General features: G+C 41.5%; 1 protein-coding gene across 1 annotated transcript; it reads right to left on the reverse strand.

The window, feature by feature from the left end:
• Positions 1–26,395, reverse strand: mfge8b (milk fat globule EGF and factor V/VIII domain containing b). The gene is made up of 10 exons (XM_037682540.1): positions 26,235–26,395; positions 16,132–16,254; positions 15,416–15,547; positions 5,543–5,656; positions 4,978–5,159; positions 4,699–4,854; positions 3,759–3,903; positions 2,586–2,788; positions 2,347–2,502; positions 1–219 (listed from the first exon to the last, which is right to left on the reverse strand). Exons 1-10 carry the CDS (start codon positions 26,302–26,304, stop codon positions 76–78), a joined length of 1,425 nt encoding a protein of 474 aa, XP_037538468.1. The 5' UTR covers positions 26,305–26,395; the 3' UTR covers positions 1–75.

Below are 26,395 nucleotides of genomic sequence, written 5' to 3' on the forward strand. Positions count from 1 at the left end.
GTGTGGATGGGAGGGAGAGGGGAACAGGAGAGAAGGGGGGAGGTAGAGAATAAAGGAGGAGGATTTGGGGTGGTGCTACTCATCGCAGCCCAGAAGTTCCATTCGAAGGGTGATGTGCTCGTGCCACTCCCACGGCAGGAAGCGGACATATCTGCTGTAGAGCGGCGGCTCGAAGATGTTCTTCTTGTGAACGTTGTTGTCACTGTTGCCCGGGAAGATCTGGACAGAGGAAGGAAACCGAGAAAGATCACCTACAGAGCCCAAGACACCTGCTAAAGACTGAAATATTTTGTAGTCACTACATTAATAACTTAAAAAATAAAAACCTGCAGCAGCAGGGTGACCTCCAGATTAAGAGCATTTCAGGGCTCTTCAACTAAACTGCTCAGGGGGCCACAGTTTCTGAAAGCCAGCAGCGCAGGGGCCGAAAATCCAGCAATTAAAGTCATTATGTAAATAAACCAAGTATTACAATGATCAGTTACTTTTTAAATTTGTTTATTATTTGCATTGAATCAAATACAATAAACGGAACCCAATTATGCTCCGTATTTTCTGGCATACAAGTCGCATTTATTTAATTTATTTAATGGTCAAAACAGCTTCATTTCACCTCGGCGGCGCAGCGCCATCCATCCATTCGTCCATCCATCCATCATTAGCTAGTAGCTACTAGCTCGCCAGCGTTCCTCCGCCTGCACCAGCTGAGTGAAGCGAGCGTGCATGAGAGGACTCGCTGTTGCAGTTCTTACAAATTTAAAGCGTTGGTCAAAAATTGTTATGAATATGGAAAAAAAAAATAATTATACAAGTCGCTTTGGCGTATAAGTCACACGACTGACAAATCTATGCAAAAAAAAAAAACTGCGACTTACACACCGGAAAATACAGTAATTCAAATAAATTACATTTCAAAAATTATATTCTTGCAAGTATTGATATTATTACATGAAACAAAATAAAAAAATAAAAAAGGCACATTATGCCTCCAATTTAACACAAATATTATTCTGACATCTCTGACGTGCCAAATCTTTACACCATTTTATTTTTATTCATCTTGTTTTGATGCTACAGTTGCAGCACGGTGGCGCAGTAGGTAGAGCTGCTGCCTCTCAGCGAGCAGGTTACACTGGTTCAAATCCCAGTGCGGGGGCCTTTCTGGGTGGAGTTTGCATGTTCTCTCCGTGCATGCGTCCATTTTCTCCGGGTGCTCCGGTTTCCTCCCACAGACCAAAAACATGCATGTTAGGCTGCCTTCAGGCCCAGAAGAGATCTGTGGTCTCAGTGGGATTTGCCAGGTTAAATAAAGGTTAATAAATAATAATACTAATGAGAGAAATGGCATTTCTTCGATTGGACGACGGCAGAACAGTCCGGTTCAAAAGACGTCGGAGCGACTGGCAGCAATGATGCGGGCGCTCATTTGTTGAGGAGGAACGAGTTGTTTTTACGACGGTGGAGGGACTTCATCTGTGGTGCCACAGCTGACAGCCGCGCCAACAGCGCAGCTTGTTTTTGCAGGTGAACGTCGGAAGCAGGTGGAGAAGTCCGGTGGAAGCCACGGTGTTTGGTTAGAAAATGCCTCCGCAGGTTGGACTCCCTCGTCACGGCGCTGCAGACGTTTTACTAAAAACGTATTTTTCCGTCCTCCCACTGCTGAATTTACAGTTTTCAATGTGAACTTTTCTTTTTTTCAGCTTTATAAATGCAATGTGTTGCTGCGTTTTCTGACTCCTCTTGTTAGCAAGCAGCTACAAACACGTCACCGGTCCAGACGGCCTGTGGGCGTCGGGAATCCTCGATGATTGGCTGCTCCAACCGACGGCCCGGGATCACAGATCGTCTAAACAAAAAGGATCACCTCTCTGATGAAAATATTTCTCTTTTCTGATTTTGTTGTTATTCTGCTGTTTTTCTGATTTCAAATCCATTTTTATATTAAATGAAGTCATTGGCATTTAGTTGTATAACCCTGTCATAGAGCATCCAATAGAAAAGGATTACTACCTCTTGTCATTTCAAACAATTTAAAAGATCTTTTTTGTGTCCAGAGGACCAGACTTAACTTTTTTAGATCTTTTTTGTGTGTGTGTGTTTTTTTTTTTTTTATGAATTCATTGGTGGGTCAGAAATGGCCCGCGGGCCACCAGTTGAACAGCCCTGGAGTAGTCGTCTTCCAAACGAAGGAGAGTTTGGAGTGGTTCTGAAACAAATGTCTGGAGCCAACAAGACTATTTTTGTACCTTAATCCAAACTATTAATTATGTTTGTTGTTTAAATATGCATGTTTGTTGTATAATGTTTTCATGTTTTACATCAGCCAAGTGTGTGTGTTGGACCCACCCTGTCGTTTCCTGTGGTGTTATCCTTCACTACGGTCCAGGTCTTTCCATCATCACTGAGGGCAACTTTGAAAGCTGTAACAAACTGAATGGAGCCGAAGTCTTTTGCCCCCTGCGTGATGATTCCTGTAATCTTCTTAGGAGACAGCAGGTCCACCTGAAGAGCAAAAGACAAGTTCACCTTACAGAATATATCAGATTCAAACAAAGGCATTACTCAGACCTGCCCTGCTCGCCCACCTGCAGCCACTCGGAGCGGTCGTTAGTGGCAGCAGTCCAGGCGTTGGTCTTGCCCTGTTTGTCCAGCCGAGCGTAGTGCGGCTGCCAGGTGAAGGCCTCGAGGCCCCAGGTGCGGAAGGTGCTGGAGGCTGTGATCTGACGGTCCAACACCAACCTGGACTTCATGCCCAACGGCTCCGAACAACCTGAAGTGTTTGAATACACTGTGGAGGTGAGACCAGGACGAGAGGAGGAGCCAGAGAAAAAGAAGGCGTGATAGACGAGAGGCAAACAGGCAGCAGCCACAGGCGGGTGGAGATGTGAGGCGGCAAAACAGGCAGGTGGAACAACATGGAGGCTGAGAAGCTGCTGCAGTAGACTCAAACACGTACAGCTGCGGATCAGGTTTAGCTGTGGTCACGCAAAGTTCTTAAAGTATGATGTAAACTCAAGTTGACAAACTTACAGAGCTCACAATAAACTTTAAGCTCATGTTAGTGGACGAGCTGAAAATGTAGCAATAAATACATTTAGCTGAAGGAGCTGTCCAAGACTGCAGCTGTTTGTTTACTGATCCAACAAAACGACATCAAGTCAGTAAGAGTGAAAAAGAAAAACATAAAATGTGATTATGAGCCTTTTGTATTAAAGTAGATGCATTTACCGTGAATAGCACAAAAACATTTTAACAACGCCATCATAAAATCATGCTTCAAGTAGAAGGAACAAACGCTGATCGGACAAACGAGACGACCGTTGAAGACGCATGCAATGAGCCCCGCAAGTTTAAAGCAGCGCGTTGCTGCATGAGGACAAAGAAGAACAGAGTAATGGCTGCAGAGTAGAAAGCACCACGACGAACCAAAACAAACAGGATCAACGTATTCTGTGCTGGAAACATTTCCTGACACGTCTGCATCTCAAGAGTTGTACTAATATAATCATGTGGTTTGGATAAACTTTATGAATAATCTTGGAGCATTAGCCGTTTATACAAAGTTCTTTTTTTCGCTTGAGTAACATTAAGAAAATATACATGAACCCAGGTGAAGGGTTAAGAGTGAGGAAGGAAACGGAAACAAACCGATAGCCAAAAAAACTGCTGGATTTCGTTTTTTTTTTTTTTTTTTTAAATTGATGCGAAAACCAAATGCGTGTTTGCACACACGCTCCAACACGTGTAACTGAGTTTACCGTTGAGTTCGCAGCCCACCAGCTCCATGCGCAGGGTGCAGGCTTTGCGGCACACGATGGGAACGATGCGGATGTACTGGGCGATGATTGGGGGGTCGAACAGGTTGGTCTTGATGCTGTCGTTGTCCACGTTTCCAACAAATATCTGTTAAAGTAGAAGGGAAGTTTCTTCAAGTGCACTTCATTTGGTCAGCAGTAATTAGTTTACGATGCATCAAATGTTAAAAATAATAATTTATGATGATGTTGTGAGATTCCTGGTAAAAGCAAAAATGTTCACCAAATCAGAATTTTCACCTCATGCTCAGTAACTTATACTTTATATTGTTGCTATTATTGGGTGTAACTGGAACCTTGAGTACACAATTTATTTCCACCTCATGTACCACGTGATGCAAATGACAAAGTCTCCTTGAACCTGGAGTACGCTGTTCTTGTCAGGGGGGTCATGGCTGCTCACGGTTCTTGTGTAACGTCTCCCTCAGTCCCCCATCCCACAACAGATTGATGATTTGATGCAGGTGAGGTGAGCTGGTGACTTGCAGTCGAGGCCAACTCATTCAGTAGTGCAGTTTGATCGTCCCACCTTGGCCTGAGAATAGTGTCTACTACTATGTGCACTAACTATGCTAACTGCACGTAGCAATACACAACAAACAGCCATGCATGGGTTGTATTGTCTAAATGACATCACTTCATGGTCTCTACGTACTACAAGAGTTGAATTCTTGACCTTTTCATTCCACTTTAAACCCACTTGCACAGGTCGCAGTAATGTTACAGCAACTTTATTCCTAGTCATACGTATAATACATGTTTCGAGTAAATCACTGCTCTTTCTAGTAAATTATGTTCATGTTTTAACTGTGACTTAAGTTATCACCGGGGTATCTGGGTAAACGTGTCTGGTTGAGGGGACAACGGTTTAGTCCATCCTTACCTGGTCTTTTCTCTGTCCCTCTGTCCTGTACATGGTGTACGTCTTGCCGTCCAAGCTGGAGGCCACTTTGAAGGCCTTAATGAACTCTGCGGTCCCCATGCGACTGGCACCCTGGGTGACGATGCCTGCGAGTCGCATCTTTCTTTGCATGTTGATCTGTAAACGTCAAAACAAATAATGGGGTTCGTCCACATTATGTCATCGTCATTAAATCAATGTTACCGTCGATCTAATGATTTAAGTTTTGTAGCTGCTGGTGAACTACATCGCTGTACTCACCACTATCCATGGGTTCTTGTCATGTGCAGCTGGACTCCAGGCATTCACCAGACCCTTGTTGTGGAGGCGTGCCAGCTCAGGACCCCAGCGCTGCAGGCCCAGCAGACTGTAGCGGACTGATGAGGCCGCGATCTGGGACTCCGCGATGCCCCCTCCTTGCATGCCGAGCATAGAAATACAGCCTGTAGAGGGAAGAAGATGGGCAAATTCAGATTCCAGCATCTCCAGCTTCATCAGCAACATGCTTGAAAACTTTCAAAATAGTGCTATGCGTTAATAAAATACATAAAATGCAGTGTAAAGGCCATAACGTTATTACAGATGCAAAGCAACGCACCGACCTAACTGAATTTAAAAAAAATTTAAAAAAGCAGAGGAAGCGTTTTATTCTCCTCATTGTTCATTACAAAGCCTGGCAGTTTGGTCCAATCCCATCATCCTTAGGATTTTCCTTCATTTAAACAGTCTAATCCAAAAGCACAAACTTCATCATGACCTTACTTTTATTTTTTTTTTTAGTTGGAGACTATTTTAAAAGCGTCCCACAAGTGGTAGTCACACTTACGCAGTTGGCAATGTTTGCCGACATAAGGGGAGGGACAGTGGCACTTGAAGTCTCCGTCCAGGTCTCTGCAGCTGCCACCGTTCTGACAAGGCTGCCCGGCACAGTCGTTCACATCTGCAGAGAAATCAATCAGTTATGATTATAATTAATAACTTTAAAAAATATATATCATGTAGCCATGCTGCTAATTAGATTAAACTTTTGATGAAGACTCTAAACAGAAGAGATTATGCTAAAGTAGCTCAAAGGGAACAGTGTTGATTCCTGTAATTCCTTCTACCACCTCTTGATGACGCTCTTACGAACACCACCAGTCCTCAAGTTTACAGCTTGTGTGGCAGAGAGACGAATAAAGAAATGTGAATTTCTCCTTCGCAAAACCCACCAACGTAACTAAACCGGCTTTGAACATGCTCCAGACATTTTGGGACAGTATGACATTTAATCTGTAACAACGGATCACACACACAAGCGATTCATTTAAATCTCTAAAGTTTAATTTATTAGTAGTTGTTAAAAGAAAGTGACGCAAGCAAACCAGCCACACGGATGTAACGCCTGAAACGCACACGGTTCCATCTCACTGCCTACATGCTCCTTCTATAAATAACTTGATGTATATTTATTCGCACTCATAGAAGGAGTACAGTAATTTGGAAACGTGCAGCCACAAGCTCTAGACAACGGCCTGATGTTCCGACTCTGCTGATACTGGAAGTCCAACGTGAATCCCAGGAAATGAAAGCAGCAGCTGCATGATGGGAGTCATTACTGATGAATTCCCAGTGTGTCGGGGAAGGACACCTTTAGGTTGTACAAGAAAGACAACGATGATTACAGGTTTATAAAATAAAACGATGATAAAGCCACTTCAAAGTATTATGACTTGTTCCATACTAAACTTAGACGTTCAAACATTTTTTGGTAGAATCAAGTTTTCTAAGTGTACCTGGGGGAGTGGTGGCGCAGGGATTTGTAGATCATAGATCCTTTTATACGGTTTCTTTTTATACTTTTATTTTTGGGCCTAACTGAGACCACGTGTACACAGTTTCATTCCACCTCATGTACCACATGTGATGTGAATAATAAACATGAACTTGAGATTAGAGAAGGTGAGCCTGTGACCGTCGAGAGTAGGCCTGTCAAGATGATAAACTTTGCTGGGCGATTGTCTCAGAAATTTCTAAAAAAAAAAGTTAAATCTGGTCCTCTGGACATTCAAAAAACAAAACGAAACAAAAAAAATCTAGAAACGTTTCGTCTTTCATCCATAAGACTTCCTCAGTCTGAGGTGCCGTGCTCAGCTCAGTCTTATAAATAGCACCTTCTCAGAGTGGATCAACCAGTTTGCTGCTGACAACCAGAACCAGCTGCTCACATGATCTAGAAACAGCCATCAGGGTGCTAATGATCCATTGTTAGGCCGATGGTCCTTCTAGATCATGTGAGCAGCTGGTTTTGGTTGTCAGCAGCAAAACTGGTTGATCCACTCTGAGAAGGTGCTATTTATAAGACTGAGCTGGACACGACACCTGAGACTGAGGAAGTCTTTCGGATGAAAAACGAAACGTTTCTACATTTTTTTTTTTGTTTTGTTGTGTTTTTTGAATGTCCAGAGGACCAGATTTAACTTTTTTAGATTTTTCTACCTGGATTATTGAGCATGCATCAGGATATCAGGATGGATGATGTGTCTCGAAATTATTGCCATAAATGATAATATTGTTTGAAATTTAAGAAGAAATGTTTGGTCATTTATTTTGCGTGTAGTATCTTTTTTGACCACCGGATAGCAGTATAAGACTGAAGCAAAGGATGGATAGTGAGTGAGAGAGCAGCGTATTTCTAAGAAAAAATGGGAGGGAGGCCTCTTGACTTGACATGAGCAGACTCTCTGGTTCTCAAAATGGCAGATGCTCGGTGTGGTTTGAGCTCTTTAGCATTTCTCACACAAAGCTTTAAATAAATAAAAATTTTAAAAAGTAAACAAGTTGGCTTCTTTTTGCAGAGAAAAACAACTTTTTACACAAAGGCACAGGTTTCAACTGTGAATTTTGGAACTTCAACAAGACAGACTCCTCCTCCTCCTCCTGTCGGCCTGTTAGCTTAGCTCATAGCTTAGCTGCTTTTAACGATCCAAAAGTGCGATTTGGGACGGTTAAAATGCACCAAAACAAGTTGTCTCAAAGACACACCACCGTCTACAAATCTGCATTAGTCATTAAAGATGGACTGAGAACGTCCTGAGGAGCGTCAGCTGGTGGCACCTTCTTCTCTAATAGGATTGAGCATCTAGTTCAGTCAGCTCCACCATCTAATCCTTTTATCATGTCGGACAGCTACATCACCGACAGGACAATAAAATTAATTTATCATACTTGCATATCCAATATAGACTACCTGGTATCACCTGCTTTAGCTTCTTTGATCACTAAACCACACCGTGTGCTTACACGTAAGGGTAAGGTGAGAACCGCATACAGACAATCCAACATTCAACACATCGGCTGAAACGGACCTCTGCTACAGAAATCAACATCTGCCTCTGCATGAAGACAAAATCAACAGAAATCTCACAGCTGGCGTGAAACCTGAACGCAACATAAATCCAAGGGGAGCTGAAATGTGGTGATCAGCAGAGCAATCTGCATCTGCATCCATTTGTGAGCCGCGATGTTCGTCTGTTCTTACAAATGAGACCTCATCTCACAAGATGCATAAAAAAATGACAGTAAACATCGATGATAACCAGAACTTCTCAATCTAGTTTTGAAAATTCAAATGAAGCACTTCAAAAACTAAAATATTTTTACTAACTTATATTGAATGCTTACTTTAAAAAAAGTAGCCAATTTAGGTCATGACAACATTATCAAACATAAAAACGTAAAAATAATAATAATAATTAGCTTCTAGATGCATCATCTTCTGTGCAGGCTGCAGGAATTGTCAGTGGAACCTAAAATAAATTTGATTGGACGATAAATGCGACCTCTCAGGTGAAACTTCTGATGTCATGGAGGTATTTTTATCCACCAGGATCTAGAGCAGAGTTCGACAGAACGCTTTTAAAACTGAACATTTTTACAAACTTTGATTATCACGACGCACTTCTACAGTTTGGAAAGCTTTTCTTATCACGGTCAAAAATGTTGACATCATCAGAGTGTATATTTTAAACCAGTGGTTCCCAATCATGGTCTTTGAGGAACACCATCCTGCATGTTTAAGTCGTTTCCCTGCGCCAACACACCTGATTCAGTGATTTCATTACTCCTTCAAGTTCTGCCAAAGCCCGTTAATCACATTCATTCAAATCAGGTGTGCCAAAGCAGGGAACCCACTAAAACATGCAGGACGGCGTTCCTCGAGGACTAGGGTTGGGAACCACTGGTTTAAACGACGAGTAGATACTGTTGCCTCTAAATATTTAGCTTTAAAAAATAAACGTTGAAAAAATGGTACCACTTTACAATAAGGCTCCCCTTATAGATGGCTAATAAATAGTTTATAGAAAAGTTATTAATTCCTCTATAAACACTTTATAAACCATTAATAACTACTTATTATGCATTAAGGGCGAGAAAGAGACAACTCAGTTTCTTTCCAAATAGTGAGTCAAATCCGTTCCAATATATTTAATCTACAGTTGTTAGATTAAACATTTCAGACTACCTTGTAAGCACAACAAGCATTTGTAAACCAATTTCTTTAGCATATAATATTGTACTTTATCACTGCATTATAAGTATCTACAACTAATATATCCTAAAACATTAGGTTTTCAAATGCTTGTTGTACTTACAAGGTAGTAACTTAGTGTGAAATGTTAAATATAACAACTCTAGATTAAATATATTGGGGAACAGATTTGACTATTTGGCAACAAACTGGTCAGTTTTGTCCGTCACCCTCAATGCATAAACAATTATTAATGATTTATAAAGTGTTTATAGAGGAATTAATATAAACTATAACTGTAAGCTATTTATTAGCCATCTATAAATGAGGAGCCTTCTTGTAAAGTGGTACCAAAAAAAAAAAACAGTTGTGTTGCATATAATAATGTTTTGATTCTAGAAAAATGAACCCCGGGAGCTCTAAAAAAGGTAATAGTTTGTCTTAATGACAAATCAACCAGGAAATTCACATTGTTTTCCTAAAATCCATGACAACATGCAGACACGGTCCGTCCGTACTCCTCAGGGGGCATGAGGCCCAGTCAGCCCACACAACCATATCCTGGGAGGAGCCGAAACTCTCCCCAAAACAGCGACTTTACTACATTCATACACTATTTGGTGACTTCCACAGGGTAAAAATAACTGCCTTAAGCCGATCTGAAAATCTGGGATTTAGAGGAGTACAAGCAAGAAGAGAACTTCATCCTCCCTCTGTGTTTCCATCCATCTGCTTTGGCCTGAAGTGATCAGCTGGTCTCCCCCCACAGCAACTCCATATAAGATGCACTCACCGAAAACACATTTCTTTCTCTGCCTCCCATAAAGGCTTTTAAGCCCATTTGAAAGGACTGTCAGAGCCGCTGCAGTCAGACCAGAGTAGCAAGTGTGTCATTGTCAAGAGGGCAGACATAATTCGCCGTGCCGCCTCCATGTTCATTTTTTCGCCCGGCAACAGAAGCAGCGCTGACGTTTCGTGGCGTTCGGCGCAGACCGCCACTTTCTGTTGGCTGGATTTGCACGAGGGATGAACCGTGTGGATCTTAAACAGTCGGCATACGAGCTCATGAGCTGTGCGTGGTTCATGTGGGACGTGCAGAACGCACACGATTAAGCTTTTTCCAATCAGAGTCCCACTGATCCCTTGAGCTCCTGAATATTCAGTGATCATTTAAAAACATTTCACCTACACAGTGAAAACTAAATTTGAACTTGTCCTGATAAATGCTCGGACTCCGTCTTATAAGCAGCACCTTCTCATAGTGGATGAGGAGAAATGAGACGCTGAGAAGGTTCTGCTTGCAAGACTGTTGGTTGCAGCTCCTCAGACAGAAGAAGTCTTTTGGATAAAATACCAGATGTTTCAAAGAAGAACCGTCCAGAGAACCTGACTCAACCTTGTTAGATAAATTTCAACGTATTCCCACAACATAACTCAAACTGTGGGAAATTAGATGATGCAGTTTGCCAACAACCATTTGAATCCAGCTTTAATTTGTTTAAATATAATTTTTGGAACGCTTTAAATTTTGTCTCACAGACGCCAGACTTTCTCGCCCATCAACTTGTGGTATTTATTTTTGTAGATCATAACAAAAAAAGAGGAACAAACTGCGAGTACAAGCATTCAAAGATACGATTTAAAATGCACTTTTACAATGCCAGTCCAGCTTCGTTTATCTAGACTTTGGGTGCTTTATCGTGCATGAATACCTCATCTGTAACTGTTAAAAGTGTTTGGGAACAAAAAAAAAAACTGGCCTGAAAATTTATACGTCAGAAGAAAACCTAAAAAGAAATTTATTGTTGTTCAAGATCACCTTAAAAACCACGACTCGAGGGAGTAAGAAAAAGACCGAGCGACAAAAAAAAAGTGGCTTTGGTTTTTAGAGCAACGTTGTTTACTAGAAGTTTATATTTTGTGGAAAGTCTAACTTTTTTTTTTTTTTTAATCAGTTGGATCCAGTGCGTTCACAACTACTCGTTTAATTTAGTTCACGTTACTCAACAGGAACTGAACATTGAAAATTACTGAAAATTTGCTGGTTAGCCAAAAATATAAGTTTCCCTTCTGTGATCTCTGGACAGGTGTCACCCTACACAATAAATAAATAAATAAATAAATAAATAAATAAATAAATAAGGGATGCATGATATTATCAGCATGGTATCGGCCGATATTGGCGATAAAGTTAAATATCGGACATTCCATCAAAATAAGTCACTGATATAAAAGACGCTGTTTTTTTTAAGACAACCCAGTGACGAGGATGTCTGCAGCGCCAGCACAACGTGATGACATCATGCGCGCCTACCTGATCTCAGCACGGCGGAGGGGAAGAAGTCAAAATGTCGGCAGTGAGGAAGTGTTTTCTTTGAGGATATTTGATTCCAAAGAGTTTTGGACTACGTTGAACTTCGCTACATCGTCCCCAGTCAGATATTTTTCCAACGTAGCCTCACCAGAGTTACAAGTTGTCATTTTCTACGTCAAGTGTTAGCCCCATTAGCATGATTAGTCTTACGGCACAATGGACATTCATGTCCTTCATGCACAGGAGTGCAGAGGATCCCACACTGCAGCTATAGGAACCTGGAACAAACCTCCACAAGGGAGACAACATCGCAGGTAATAAATAATAATAAATAACATTTAACACTAGCGACAAAATGTTTTTTTGAATGTCCAGAGGACCAGATTTAACTTTTTTAGATTTTTCTACCTGGATTATTGAGCATGCATCAGGAACATTCAACACTGTTCATTTAATACAAGTTAAATTGTTATGCATACGGCCGTTACTGAATATATGTCACCAGCTCTTAAAGCGGTTACACAATTTTTGTAGCAAATAAGAATAAATAAGAGGGTTCTGTTCTGACAAAGGAAAGTATATAAAAAATATCGGTATTGGTTATCGGCTAGGGGCAGCACGGTGGTGCAACTGGTAGAGCTGCTGCCTCTCAGCGAGCAGGTCCTTGGTTCAAACCCCGGTCCAGGTGCCTTCTGGGTGGAGTTTGCATGTTCTCTCCGTGCATGCGTGGGTTTTCTCCGGGTGCTCCGGTTTCCTCCCACAGACCAAAAACATGCATGTTAGGCTGATTGGTAACTCTAAATTGTCCCTAGGTGTGAGTGAGAGAGTGAATGGTTGTTTGTTTCGTTTGTCTCCATGTGGCCCTGTGATGGACTTGCGACCTGTCCAGGGTGTACCTCGCCCCTCGCACAGTGAGTGCTGGACATGGGCACCAGCGACCCCCGTGACCCAAAATGGAATAAACGGGTAAAGATAATGGATGGATGGTTATCGGCCAAATAAGTCTTAACATATAGGATTTTTGGCCGATATACCAATATTGCACATCCCTAAAATAAATAAATAAAATTATACTGTACAAAAAAAGATCCCCTCAACCCCCCAAAACACTAAACAGTTAACAGCGCTTCTGACAGTAGTTTAAGGAAAATAAATGTAAAATGTCATTATTGTCAGATTCTAAATTTAGCATTTATCTGGTTAAAAACAGTCATGATCTATGGAAAAGTCTCAGTTGATCAAATCGTTTCTGAAAACCTCTGCAAATTGTTCCAAAATAAATCTCGGTACAACTTATTTGCTCGCAGTGTGAGAACATTGGTCGAGTCTCTCTCTACACTGCGCCTCATATTTCTTTTGTCCTTTCAACTTGGAAAACACGCAGCCAGACTTGTGAAGTTCCACACAAACCACAAGATCAAATTATCATCCATTTCAAACCAGAATCCCCATGAAGAAAATTACAGGAGGTTGCTGACGCTCTTATTTGACTTAACCCCCACCAGAACACACATGTCATCACCATGTGTAAAAGCAGAGACTTCCCTGACCTTACAGCCCCCCCAGGAGGCTTCCCATAAGTCAGCATGTTCAAATTATTTCCCTCATCTTAATCCCGGTGATTTCATCCACTTTGTGTAAATGCCTGCTCTGTACAAGGCTCTTACTTTGACAGGTATGTAAACATGGCTGCCAAATGACTTGTGAAAGTTTAAGATAATTAGGTGATTTGAGGCTTTGAGGGTCAAACAGAAGAACACACAACTTCACTGTATTTCAGGTCAAATGAGAGCGTGTGCAAAATAAATTTCTCTTTGGGAAATCTGGCTGAAAACGGATAATTAGGAAACGACTTCACGGGCTCAGATGACACATGTGAAGCTTAAAGGCTGGAGGCATGAAGGACAGCAATAAATCTTTGAAGGAATGCGAGTCTCTCTCCGGTGTGAGTTGTTGAATTCCCTGATCTGTTCATGCAGCAAAGAACAGAAATGTGAAGAAGGAAAAGCCATGGCAAGACAAAGCAGACACCGATCTTTAATTTTCATTTCCACCATTACCTGCTTTTGAAATTAAATCTGCTCCTTGGACACCTGGAATAAAAAGGCATTCATAATCAAAACATGAATTACACTTGAGTGGTACTTGTGTTTTTTTTTTATCTTAACACTTTAATGGTGCCAAAAGTGCACAAAGTAGTAATATATCGTTTTCTCATGCAAATAGTTGCCATCCGTCTCTGCAAGTAGGACTTGAGGCATTAAAAGAGTCCAGTACGTTTTCACTCGTTCTTAGGCTGACCCTTCTTGAACCAAACATCTGCGTGACGTATGAACGAGAACGGCAGCTGTCTTCACATTAGAGTGTGACGTTACAAAATAAACCAGGATCTCACTCACTATATGTGAACAATCTGATGTGTGAATCACTGCAGGAGTTGTCTGAACTTTCACCGAACTGATAAAACAAGACGATGAACTCGGTTTGAAGCCGTTTGTCGTGCGGAGTATTTGAAGTGAAAAATGTTTTAAATGTTTGTAAAATACACCAGAATGCAGGAAATGGAATCCACTTTATTAAAAAAATTCCGTTGGTCGACACGCCTACAACCACACAAGCCAAAGAAAGACACAAAGAAAGAAAACAACAACAACAACAACAACAACAACAACAACAACAACAACAAAGTCAGTCCAAGCATCAAAGTTCATGCTCAAACATCCAGGTAAAAATTCAACACAGTTCAGCCAGGTCAGCTGGACATTTTGTTTTTTGAGACGATTCATCCTTCATCCAAAGGACTTCATCAGTCCAAGGAGCCACAAACAAACTCAGTCCCACAAGCAGCACACTCCCACAGAGGACAAACCAGTTTGCTGGTGATGAGATGGTTTCTGGGGCCCGCTCTCTCCCCCATCGACTCCTCTGAGGCAGCTATAGCCAAAGTGGTTCAAAACATCAAAGTTCATGCTCAATAATCCAGGAAAATCCCACAAAGTGAAAACTATGCGAGCTCAGCTTCACTGTCAAAACATGTGCATCTACTCCAAGATGATCCGGTGAAATGAAGGAAATTAAGTAGCAGAATTGCAGCAGCGCACGTCTCTGTACCCAAAGCCTTTGCTTCTTCGGGGTGGGGTTCAGCTGCAGGACTTGGGTAAAGTTTAATTCAGCAGAGGGGGGGTCCTTATGCTCAGTCTCGAGCTTTGAGATCATCTGACCAGCTGCTTTTGGCCGTACCAAAAACCAGGCTGAAGCTCAGAGGAGATCGGGCGTTTTCAGTCATGGGCCCTAAACTCTGGAACAATCTGCCCATCAACATTGGACGAGCCTCAGTCTCCGCTTTTAAATCTCTCCTCAAGACACACCTGTACTCACTGGCATTTATCAGAGTGATCCGATTTAGCATTTCATCGTTTCTACTTGCATTTCATGTTTTACGCTTTTATTCCTGATGCTGTAATTCAATTCAAATTCAAAAATACTTTATTAATCCCAGTGGGAAATTATATAATATATATAATATAATATAATATATCTTGTTATTGTCATTTAATGCTGTGATCTTTTTTGTTAAGCACTTTGATAACAGTTACCATTTTAATGTGCAATATAAATACATTTGACTTGGCTTGACTTAAATAACCAACGCATTCAGAGTGTTTTTACCTAAAGGGCCCATTCTTAGATTAAAGCTATCATGATTGTTGAGTTTCTCCTGACAAAAAGGTAAAAATGGCTTTTCACAAATTTTCACAACTTGAACTTATTCAACATAGACAAGAGTTGAAATGCCGAAATGATTCCACTTCTATAATACACCATTAGTTATCGTGGCATCACTGAAACCATTTGAAAAAGGAACATAAACTTACTGGTCTGGCAGTGAGCCCCCTCAAAACCTGGCTGGCATTTGCAGACGTACTCGCTGAAGACGTCACCTCGGCGGGAGTGGCTCATCACCTCGCAGATGCCGTCATTTTCACACGGGTTTGGACTGCACGGCCCTTTTAGTGGAGGCAAAATAAACTTAAAGACGAGCCAGAGAGCCACATTTACACACGCAAGGCTGTCTTTATGTAGCCATTCATGCGCAACGTTTTCTCAAAATACACTTTGACGTAAACATGCTGCAGCCATTTAAAATTAATATGCAACTACAAAAGATCTACAGTAGTCCCTCGTTTATCACGGGAGAGCCGCACCCTGAAGCCCCGCAGTAAGTGAAAAACCGCAAAACAATTTTCTAAACTCTAAACGCTCTAAAAGAGCACGGCATGTCATGATCTCAGCGCTGCACTCTTGGCCACGCCCACTTCTCCGCTGCAGGAGGAAGCTTCTCCTGCAAGCAGGTGCTAAATAATTTTAAATTATTTTAAATAAAAATTCCATGCCGATCGTGCGGCTCATCCATCAATCAGCCAATTGTGTGTCATGTCCAATCTTGTTTTGAAAAACCGCGAAGTAGCGAGGGACTACTGTACTGAAATTAAAGCTCAAACATGGTGGTTAATTAATGTGTGTTCTTCTAGCTCTGAGGAGCAGCTTAGAAAGACAAACATGAACAAACCGGACACTCCATAAAACTGACCTGTCTCAGTGTCATTGCAGAGATCTCCAGAAAAACCATCAGGGCAGATGCAGATGAACGGAGTCCCTGTCCCAGTCACACAAGTCCCTCCGTTGACGCACATATTCACTGCGCAGGGATCACCTACAAGAGGAAACATTTTAAAACTCCAAGCTGTGTGCCATCTGATGGTTTTAGACTCCCGTCGTTAGGGATACGGGATGTTGAAATTTGTAGGCGGATTTGATGTTTTTAAAATTTATTTCTTCACATTTACATTTTTTAAGGTTAGAGGGGGAATGGAGAAATTTACATCAACTCCCGTTAATGTTTTGTTTGTTTTACAGTTGCCTTGTTGTGCTGCTGGAGGACAAACGGCTCGCTGCAGTTTGAATGTGATGGTCTGAGCAGCTGAGTAAGCCTTCACAATGTTGTAAACGAACACTGGAAGCTCCCACCAGCAGCAACAGCAGGGTGTCACCAACCTAACAATCTGACAGCTCTGCTCTCCGAGGACTCGGGTCAAACACAGAGGAGCTGGAAAAAATGCCTTCCAGGAGACCGATCTTCTCAAAGACACAAAAGCTGACTCGGTTGATGTTTCCTAAATTGTTATAAGTACATTTATAGTTTTGATTTAAATGAATACAATAAAACAAAACCTCTGGTCCTTAGTGTGTTTGGGTAAAATCAACCTCAAATGAACGACTGTTTTTTTTTCCTCCCCCAGTTTCTCTGAGAAAGTTTACAGCTTTCAGAGAACAGTCTGGCCTTGGGTGAACTTGCAGGGACTTCCATTCTTGGGAAGTTTATCAGCCGTCCTGACGGCGTTCCTCATGAGAATAATATTTTAATCAGTGCCGAGCGCCCTGCTAGCTTAATTCACGTAGAAAAGGTGTTTCTCCACATACTGTTGCATTCTGGCTCATATTTGTAAATAAAAATCTAAAATGGATAATGCATCGTTTTTATTGTCATTCTGATGATTTGATATTTTTATAAAGGTTTTCTAAAACCCACAACCCTGCATGATTATACACTTCAATTAGTCTGCAGCTTTATAGGGCTAAACCACAGAAAACATTTACACGTGACAAAAATAGCTAACTTTACCGTTTAATTATTGTCAGTACAAAAAGTCATTTTATCACTTAGAACACTGAGGAGATAAACAGCTAAGAGAAAGTGTGGGTTTTTGTAATGCTCATGATTTAGATAATTGTTAAGGGCACATTCCTGCTGTAAAATTGATGCTTTAAGCACCAAAATGTCTGGTGTCATGGCTAAAAAACCTCCGAGTCTTATTCAGCGATTTACCGTGCGACAGTGGGGGGTAATTCTGCTAAATTTAAACGGAGTGCATAAATATTTCTAAGCATGTGTGCAGTTAAGATACGAGGTGGTTTAGCTTTTTGTTTGGTGAGGGAACTCTCCCAGAGGCTGCAGTCTAAAAAGAGCATTTTAGAGACTGAAGAAGTCCTTTGGATTAAAGACGAAACGTTTCAAGAAGAAGAATCCGTCCAGAGGACCTGACTCAACCTCGTTAGATTCATTCACCTGGATTATTGAGCATCCAGCAGGACATTTTAGAGATGATTACACGCGCACTTCTTTTGTTAAAACTTACACAAAACTTTTGTCCTTCAGAAACGCGTAATTCTAAGGTTATTCAAGCGTCTCCAAACACGAGTGAACAAACGGCTGCTCTTCAAAAGTGGACAAACCTAGAAAAATCTGTTACAAATGAGCTGGGTGGGGTGCGCAAAATTAAATTAACTTTTGAGGAACAAAATTTGAGTATAATCTATGGTTTATGAGTAGTTGGGGAGCTGTATGGTACACCTGCAATATATTCACTAGAAAAGAAAGAAAAATGGAGACGTACTTCGCAAACTTCCGATTTGGTCTTCTGTCCATGAACTGCACTTCTTCTGGTTATTAAGCGTTATCAGTAACGTATCCAGCCTCAAGGCTTTTAGTGCTTTCACATGCTCTGAAATTTAAGCAACTCGGCCCGCCTGGCACCAACACACGCTTATCAAGAATTACTGCCTGTTTATCCTCGGAGAGGAACACAACCTCCCCTCCCACTCGGGCAGCTCTCTTCAGGAAATGGTCTTTATGTCAAAAACAGACGTTTCAGCAACGATTTGATAAATGGTCACTTTAATTTTTCAAAGCAAAAGAAACTAGACGGACGTATGAAGGTTATTAAATAATGTCCAAGCGGTCGTTTGTGGTCCGCATTGACAAAAGTTGTAATTTAGCTGGGAGTCTCCCAGAGTGTGCTGAGGAAATTTAATTAAATGAATCAGTTGAGATCGTCTGCCAAGATCAAACCACCGAAACCTCCTCAAAAATCCCCAAATTCATGTGACCGTCTGGGAAAGCCACACTTGTAGAAAATTATAAAGAGGAATAAATAAATGCAAACACAAGTCAAACAAATACTGAGGTTTTGAGTTTCAATTCAGCAAATTAAAACTTTGTTGCACAACCGTCTGGCTTGTGCTAGAAATCCACTCATCATCCACATAAACAACTGATGTAGTCTCAGATAAAATAACTTGCTTCAAAGTTTATCTAGTTTCTATTGGTTTTTTGAAACATGAGCATTGAAAAGTCTAAATAAACAGAACCAAACGGGGATGTTTAAAAAAAAAAAAAAAAAAAAAAGAGATCTCGGTATACAAAACCCAACTGTTGACATGGATACGAGATGTGAAAATATATACCGGTATATGTAACCTATTAGAAATAAGTTTTGTTTGCAAATGGTTTTAAACTGAAAGACCAGAAAATATATATTTAAATACTAAAGTAGTAGTTGTCCACATGCATCCCTGATCTTCTGCATGCTGCGTGTGCCAGAATAAAGAATAATTAAAAGAAATGGTAGCGTCCATAGTCTTTATTTAAACACAATGCACACTACCAAAGCTAGAAGTACTTTGGCTGAGGACAAACTATTAATAAAATAAAATAAAACCCACTTAACAAGCAGGGTTAAATGAACTCGGTATGGTGCCCCTCTTGAGCCTGACCACTGAAAGATTATGAAGATATGCAGCGTTAAGCTTGGCAGCAAATGCAATGTTCCAGAGGGCATTGTGTTTTTCTTCACGCCATATGAGTCATGGTCTGTGCCTTTCCCATTATGCAGCAACTCGACAATGAGTCTCAAATACCAGACAAACAGTACGGAGAAGTTGAAAAATCTCAAATGTCTCAAAACTTCAATCTGGGTACGTACAGCAAGTCTGAAGGCTCCATGTTGGCAGCTTACTGCAGGGAGTTGGGTTTGGCTCGGGTGACCATGATAAATCTTTATGGATTTAAGCGTGCAACACATCGTTGTGCACACATTTCCCTGTGATGATTGCAGAGGAAGAGCTAACCAGATATCTGAATCAGCACTCGGGCTCACGGACCACAACCCACACAGTACATTTACCGTGAAAAGACACTTGAAAACGCCTTGACAAACATTTAAACCAGGTCTATGCTGTGATTTCACGGTCCTATTTATAGTATAAAATACATATTTACAGTTTAGAGCTAATGTCGTACAAAGTAAATACTTTAAACAGGCTAAATGGAGCCCATTTTTAAACTCTTTAAGCTTACTAGGTGAAATTACAAAGGTCTGAAAATACATCCGGACACATCTCCTTTTTCAGAGAGATGTGAGTAGACAAAAAGAAAACGGTCAACGCAACTAAAACCATCCTGCTTCAGCACCTTTGGACAAAAATAAACCTTTAAGAACTGTAAGCTAAGAATGAGGCATAGATAAATGAAGCATTTTGAACATAAAGAGGAACTGGTCCCGTATTAGTTACTGCCGTTTGTTTTCCTTTACAAAAAAACATTTTCTCAAATTGTTGTGCAAACCCTTTCAATCGTGCTTTAGAAGATTGCTTCTGATTGGTGGGAAGTGTTTACCTGGTGTGTGTCTGAAGAGTTGCAAGTTTACCAGTGTGCAAAAGCTTTGTTTCGTCACAAAAATGAATAAAAACTAGAAAATAAATTAAGTTATTATTAAGACTATGGACAAAACAGTGGATTTCTGGGTTTAACAGTGAAAAGACAAATAATGCACAATGGGTAAACTTTTTATAAAGTGGTCCAAAAGAACCAAAATAAAAAACATGCATGTACTTATAAATCTTGGGCTACTTTCAGTTTAAAGTCATCTACAAAAAAATAAACGTACTAAAAATGCAGCAAAATGGAACGTTTAAGAAAATATACAGTAATTACCAAGCCAAATATATAGCAATTTTAACAATATGCTCTATAGCACTCAGTCTGATAAATTAATATACTGGAGAGGAATTTAATATTAGCTTTTTGATAGGCTTGCCCTAAAATGAGAAACTTGTATATTGCATTTATTTATGTTTGATGCAAACAAGTTAAACAAAGATTAAAAAAAATACCTCCAAGCACAATCTTGCTTCAATTTCCACGTCTAAAGACACCAAGCTTCTTCATTAGGACTGCAAATAAACCTTTTTTAGTCTAAAATTGCACCCGAAAATGAACAAATCCCAAATGTAGCGAGTGCAGAGCATCATGTGACAGTAAATGAAACTTGTGACGGCACCAAGAGGTCGAAGGGATAAAACCGACAATAATCTTAACAGCAACGAGTCTTATTCTGTGGAAAACGGAGAGCCTGAAAAATGGCAGCTGTGTCCACATAGCAGCGACACGTCAGACTGAAGAAGTAATTTGGATAAATGACAAAACGTTTCAACAAAGAAGAATCTGTCCAGAGGACACGACTTAACCTCGTTAGATAGAGAAATGTTCAAGGATAAAATTCACACTGCGTTTAAAACTCGGCGCTCGTACTCTGATGAGTCCGGGGAAGAGAAAACTCTGCTGTTTGTGTTATGACCTCACTGGAATATTGGGGAATACAAGCTTCCAGGCCAGTGCTGGAACTTGATGTTCCAGAGAGCCGAGGAGAGAGAATTACGGCACGCGCACGCATAACTCTCTCACGTGTCTTGTTAAAACTGCGAGGATGTTTCACACGCAAACACAGAGACCCGTGATGCTCATAAAGTCTGACAGCCAGATCCTCAACAGCTACAGTGAGTGCAGGAGGTGTGAGGAGAAAGGAGTCGGATTCTGTAGCAGGAAGTGGGATTATCAAGGCCTGGCTAAACGTGGTCTTTTGAAGACTTTTTGATATTGAAATCTGCAGGAATTCAGCTGCAGGTGAGCTTTCTTTCATCTGTAATCACAACTCCAGAGCACAGCTGCTCCAGGAGTCTAAAAATACACCCAAGAGTTGCGCACTGTCAATGCAACGCCACACATTGCTGTGAACTACTGGAACTCGGGTAGATGTGGAAATTTCCTGTGGATCATTTGCTAATAAAGTCACACTGGCTATACAATTTAAAATGAAGTTGGTAAACATTTCTTGTGCTTGAATTCGTGTTGCCAGATTCGTTCTTGGCTCAGTGCTGAAGCTCGCAAGGCTAAATGTAAAATATTCAGTGCAGCAGATTGGAAACTGGGGTGACGGATACTTAATCTTCTTTCAGTTTTTCCGTCTTCAGGGGTCTCCACAGAGAGTCATCCTCCTCCATCTCACTCTGTCCTCTGCATCCTCTGTCCTCACTCCAACTACCTCCATGTCCTCTCCAACTGCATCCATGTATCTCCTCTGTCTTTTTCCTGCAGCTGCATCTCTAACATCCTTCTACCAGTATACCCACTGTCCCTCCTCTGGACAGGTCCAAACCATCTCAGTGTGTCCTCTCCAACTTCATCTCCCAGTTCAGCCTGTGCTGTACCTCTGATGATCTCATTCCTGATCTTCTCCATCCTTGTCTCTCCTAAGGAGAACCTGAACATCTTCACTTCTGCCACTTCCAGTTTTGTCTCCTGTCTTTTTGTCCATGTCTCTGTCTCCAGACCATACAACACAGCTGGTCTCACCACTGTCTTGTAAACTTTTCCTTCGACCTTTGCCAACACCCTTTCATCGCCAATCTCTCCTGTAACTTTTCTCCATCCTGCCTGGACTCTCTTCTTCACCTCTTTGCCACACTCCCCATTTTCCTGGACAGTGGCCGATACTTAATAAGGAGTCTCAAATTAGACAATACTCCACTGAAATACAATATTTATTTGGAATCTGTTCAAAATTTGAATAGGGAAAAAAATAAAAAAAGACTGTTGTATCCTGAGGGATTTTGTGGGAAAGGAGACAATAAATTCATCAGTGCCAAAGAGGACGGATGAATTTCCCCTGAAGGGAAATCGCATTACAAACAGATGGTGAGAATCAGTTTTGATTCTGGAGCACAAAGAGTTTCTTTGCACTTTCACAAACTTTGTATCGCAAGACGCACGTCAAATAAAAAACAAAACAAGTGCTGCCTTGAGAAAATGTTCTCCTACTTGAGAAATCTTGTTCTAATTATACGAGACTGAAATTTTGTTTTGAGTGATTTATTAATAAAACACGAGAACAGCAATAAGTGGATGACGTATTCGAACCTCTCGTTAGCCCACAAATAAATGCGCATCTGTTCGAACGGTCAAGTACTTCGTAGCCACGCCACTGGTCCAGTTTTGGCTATATTTAGCCCTGGTTCACTCTGCCACTCCAAGTGATCCTGTCGTAAAAAAAAAGCTGACAGAACAACATTTTCCACTTCTCTCCACTTAGCAGCAGCAGAAAAGACAAGCAACCTACGACCCACTGAACTGAGTAGTCAGGTAAAACGTCACCTCAGCTTTTTTTGCAAAACACCACGTAAACATTTGGCAAAACAGCTGAGCAACAAGTCTTCAACCTCCCTCGCAAATGCTGTAGAAAAAGTCCCACTGAGCGCTTCAAAGTGTGGACGTTCGCTGACCCAGCTCTGTTGGCAGCTGGATCCAAAAAGTGACTAATCTTCACCGTCGTCATCCCCACCACACCTATTTACTTCAACCGTCGTCTAGAAGCCTCCAGGAGCATACAAGCTGGGATCCGCTCTTTTTGACGGGCTCTGTGGTTTTCTTTTGTTTTCATTTCAAAAGAAAAAAGGTTCGACAGTTATATCATCATTTAAATAAATAAAAAATAAAAAAAAGGGTTGGGGTTTCTTTACCACGTTCGTGTTTTTGATCAAAACAAGCACTAAATCAAATAGGTTGATTCAGGTCTCTTGTAAATGAGTCCTCGTGGCTCAGTGAAACTTACCTGTATACATAAAGTTTGAATGAAGTCAAATTAAACAAATTTAAAAAAAAAAAAAAAGGTGAAACTGAATGTCAGTGATCACTGGATCAAAACTGAAGGGATTCGGCAGGAGAGTAGATTTTAAGTCATAATGTTCACAGCTCTAAAGCCCCTTATCCACAGGGCCTTTTGGGACTCCTATGTAACTAGTTCGGGCCGATTGCGTGGTTTATCCACAGTGCCTTCAACGGTGGAACCCACCCCATTTTTGGGACCTACTTCTCTGAGGTCCCAGGTCTGGTTCTTGTTGGGTCTAGATGTGACATCAGCACACTGTAGGTCACTGATTGGTCAGGGGGCGTATTCATTGGTGGAGGGTGAAGATCAAGGAGGTCATCCATTTTGGTTTTGTGTTTGTTTTCTGGCTCTTCTTCTTCTAATACATGTTAGTGGTGCTTAGAAAAGAGCTTAATGTAGCACTAGCGCCACCAGCTGGTAATGTGTGTTGATATTAATAATCCACCCACTAGAGGTGAACAATCCGCCCACTAAATAGGAACTATGGGCACTGTGGAGACAGAAAATAAAAAGAGGACACAACAGGGTCCAACAAGAACCGGCCCTGTGGATAAAGGGCTTAAGAGTTTTAGCACCGCACCTGCTGCCATTCATGCCAGAGTTTCAAACTTATGCTAAGGAGGGAGAGTTATAGTAATTTTGATTAAACCTTATAAATGACGTGTACATTCTTATGAAAGATTTTGTAAGATGTGTGATGTGTTGCGGATGGCGCCCACAGCACATTTGAGCTTAGTGGCTGTAAAATTGACTGAATTCTTTGCATTGTGTTTGGCAATGCTGATAAGCTGTGGCAGCCATCTTTTTTCATTCATTCAACCTTTATTTATACCGGTTAGTCCCATCGAGCCTCGGGGACTCATTTACAAGAGACCTGTGTGATGACGACAGTGGACAATAGTAGACAATCATAAAAGAAAGCATACAAATTGAGAAGAACAAATAAGAAAATGGTATTTAAAAAAAAATGAAAAACAAAAAACGGCTACATTAGAAGGTGGTGTAGAAAACTAAAAACAGGAACATGTCTGCATTGGTTTTTCCCATGAACTTGGATGTTTGAATCCACTTAGAGAGGTCAAGAGCTTCAGATCTTTTTACAAGATATTCCAGGAAACAGTAACGGAGTAGGAGAAGGTCCTAGTTCAGTCCTCACAGATGGAACACTGCAGGTAATAATGTCCTGAGAGCGCACGCTGTAGCTGCACTCACAGTGACATGTAGGAGATGTATGAAGGCAGCAGACCAAGAAGTGATTTAAAGATGAAAATGTACCAGTGAGAGAGTCTGCGTAAAGTTAATGATGACCACTTAACCAGTTTAACCAGTGAATACATGGTGCAATGGTGGGTAGGATCCAGCCAGTTAAGAATTTTAGTGCACCATGATAGACAGCGTCCAACATCTGCAGGGTGCTCGTAGGAGCGTTCATGTAAAGAATGTCACCGTAATCAATGGAGGGAAGGAAAGCTGCAGTTACCTTGAATTGAATAGAGTCCAAAGGTCATTAAGTCCATCCATTATCTTTTACCCACTTCTTCCATTTTGGGTCACGGGGGTCGCCAGTGCCCATGTCCAGCAATTACTGTGCAAGGGGTGGGGTACACCCTGGACAGGTCTCCAGTCCATCACAGGGACACGGAGACAAACGCGACAACCATTCACTCTCTCACTCACATTTAGAGACAATTTAGAGTTACCAATCAGCCTAACATGCATGTTTTTGGTCTGTGGGAGAAAACCCATGCATGCACGGAGAGAACATGCAAACTCCACAGAAAGGCCCCCGGACCGGGATTTGAACTGGGAACCTGCTCGCAGAGAGGCTGCAGCTCTACCAGTTGTTGCACCGTGCTGCCCGGTCATTAAGTCGTAGACGAAATTCAATGATTTGGCATGTTTTTACAATTTACTCCGAGTCATCAGAGCTGACACACACCCCACTTGTCTTTTTATCTTTATAGGGATTTTGCATTGACTTCCATTCATTTTTCATTCATTTCTATAGCCTTGCCCTGACTCTTACCCTTAACCTAACCATTACCAGTACATACCTGACCCTAAACCCATCCTCAAGACACACCTTAGTCCTAAACCTAACCCACCAATGGTATTTCTTCTTATGGGGCCTGGGCTTTGGGCATTTGGTCCTCACAATGTAGTGTAAGTTGGAAAAAAGGGCCTTACAAAGTAACAAATACACACAAACACACACACTTCAAGGACAAACTCTCACAGGCTGATATCTAGAAAGAAGATTCCTTATCACCAAGCTTTAAACTTTACAACTTATCAACATGAAAAAAAAAAAAAAAGAGAATTTTACATTTGAAAAATGTATCACGTGACTTGATTCCCGTTGTTTTGGTGTGCACGCGAGCAGAGATGGAGGCAGCGTTCAGCCCGTTTCACCTTTTGTCCCTTGGCCTGAATGCGTTTAATGCACGGACATGCAAACAAAGCAGGTTGCCAAAAGGCATGAAGCATCAAAGTGCAAGAGCTTCCATGTCCCATCTAGTCCGTGCACGAAGCGGCGCTGACCTGAATCCTCTTATCAAACTGACGGAAGAGCGTCAACGAAGCCTCAAACAGAAAAGCTGTGATAAGGTTTTAAACTTCTTCGTCACTTCGGCGACAAACTGGCGGCACCGCTTGACCCTGGACCGACTCGTCACACACCTCAAACCGACGAAGAACGACACACCGAGGTGTAACAGCGAGTTAGTTCGAGAAGAAGCTAAGACCGACGGATAAAACAACTTTAGTGCGCAGCGTCCATCATGACCGAAACAACTCAACTGGACGGTGGCGATTTCAACGGAAAGAAAAAATACCAGAGGAAGCGACCCACCTTTCACCGCAAACACCAGGCAAGCTGAGAAAAGTTGAAGCCAGAGGAGAAAACGCGCTTGCGCCTCCATTTCTGCCGTTTTTGTCGGTCTGACAGAAGGTACAGATCGCGGTTTATCCGAACAACAACCGCTAACAGCGAACGTTGTGGCGGGTCAGAGG

This window comes from Nematolebias whitei, chromosome 10, assembly GCF_014905685.2.
Source record: "Nematolebias whitei isolate Nwh7 chromosome 10, NemWhi1, whole genome shotgun sequence".
In the NCBI taxonomy this organism is placed as follows: domain Eukaryota; kingdom Metazoa; phylum Chordata; class Actinopteri; order Cyprinodontiformes; family Rivulidae; genus Nematolebias; species Nematolebias whitei.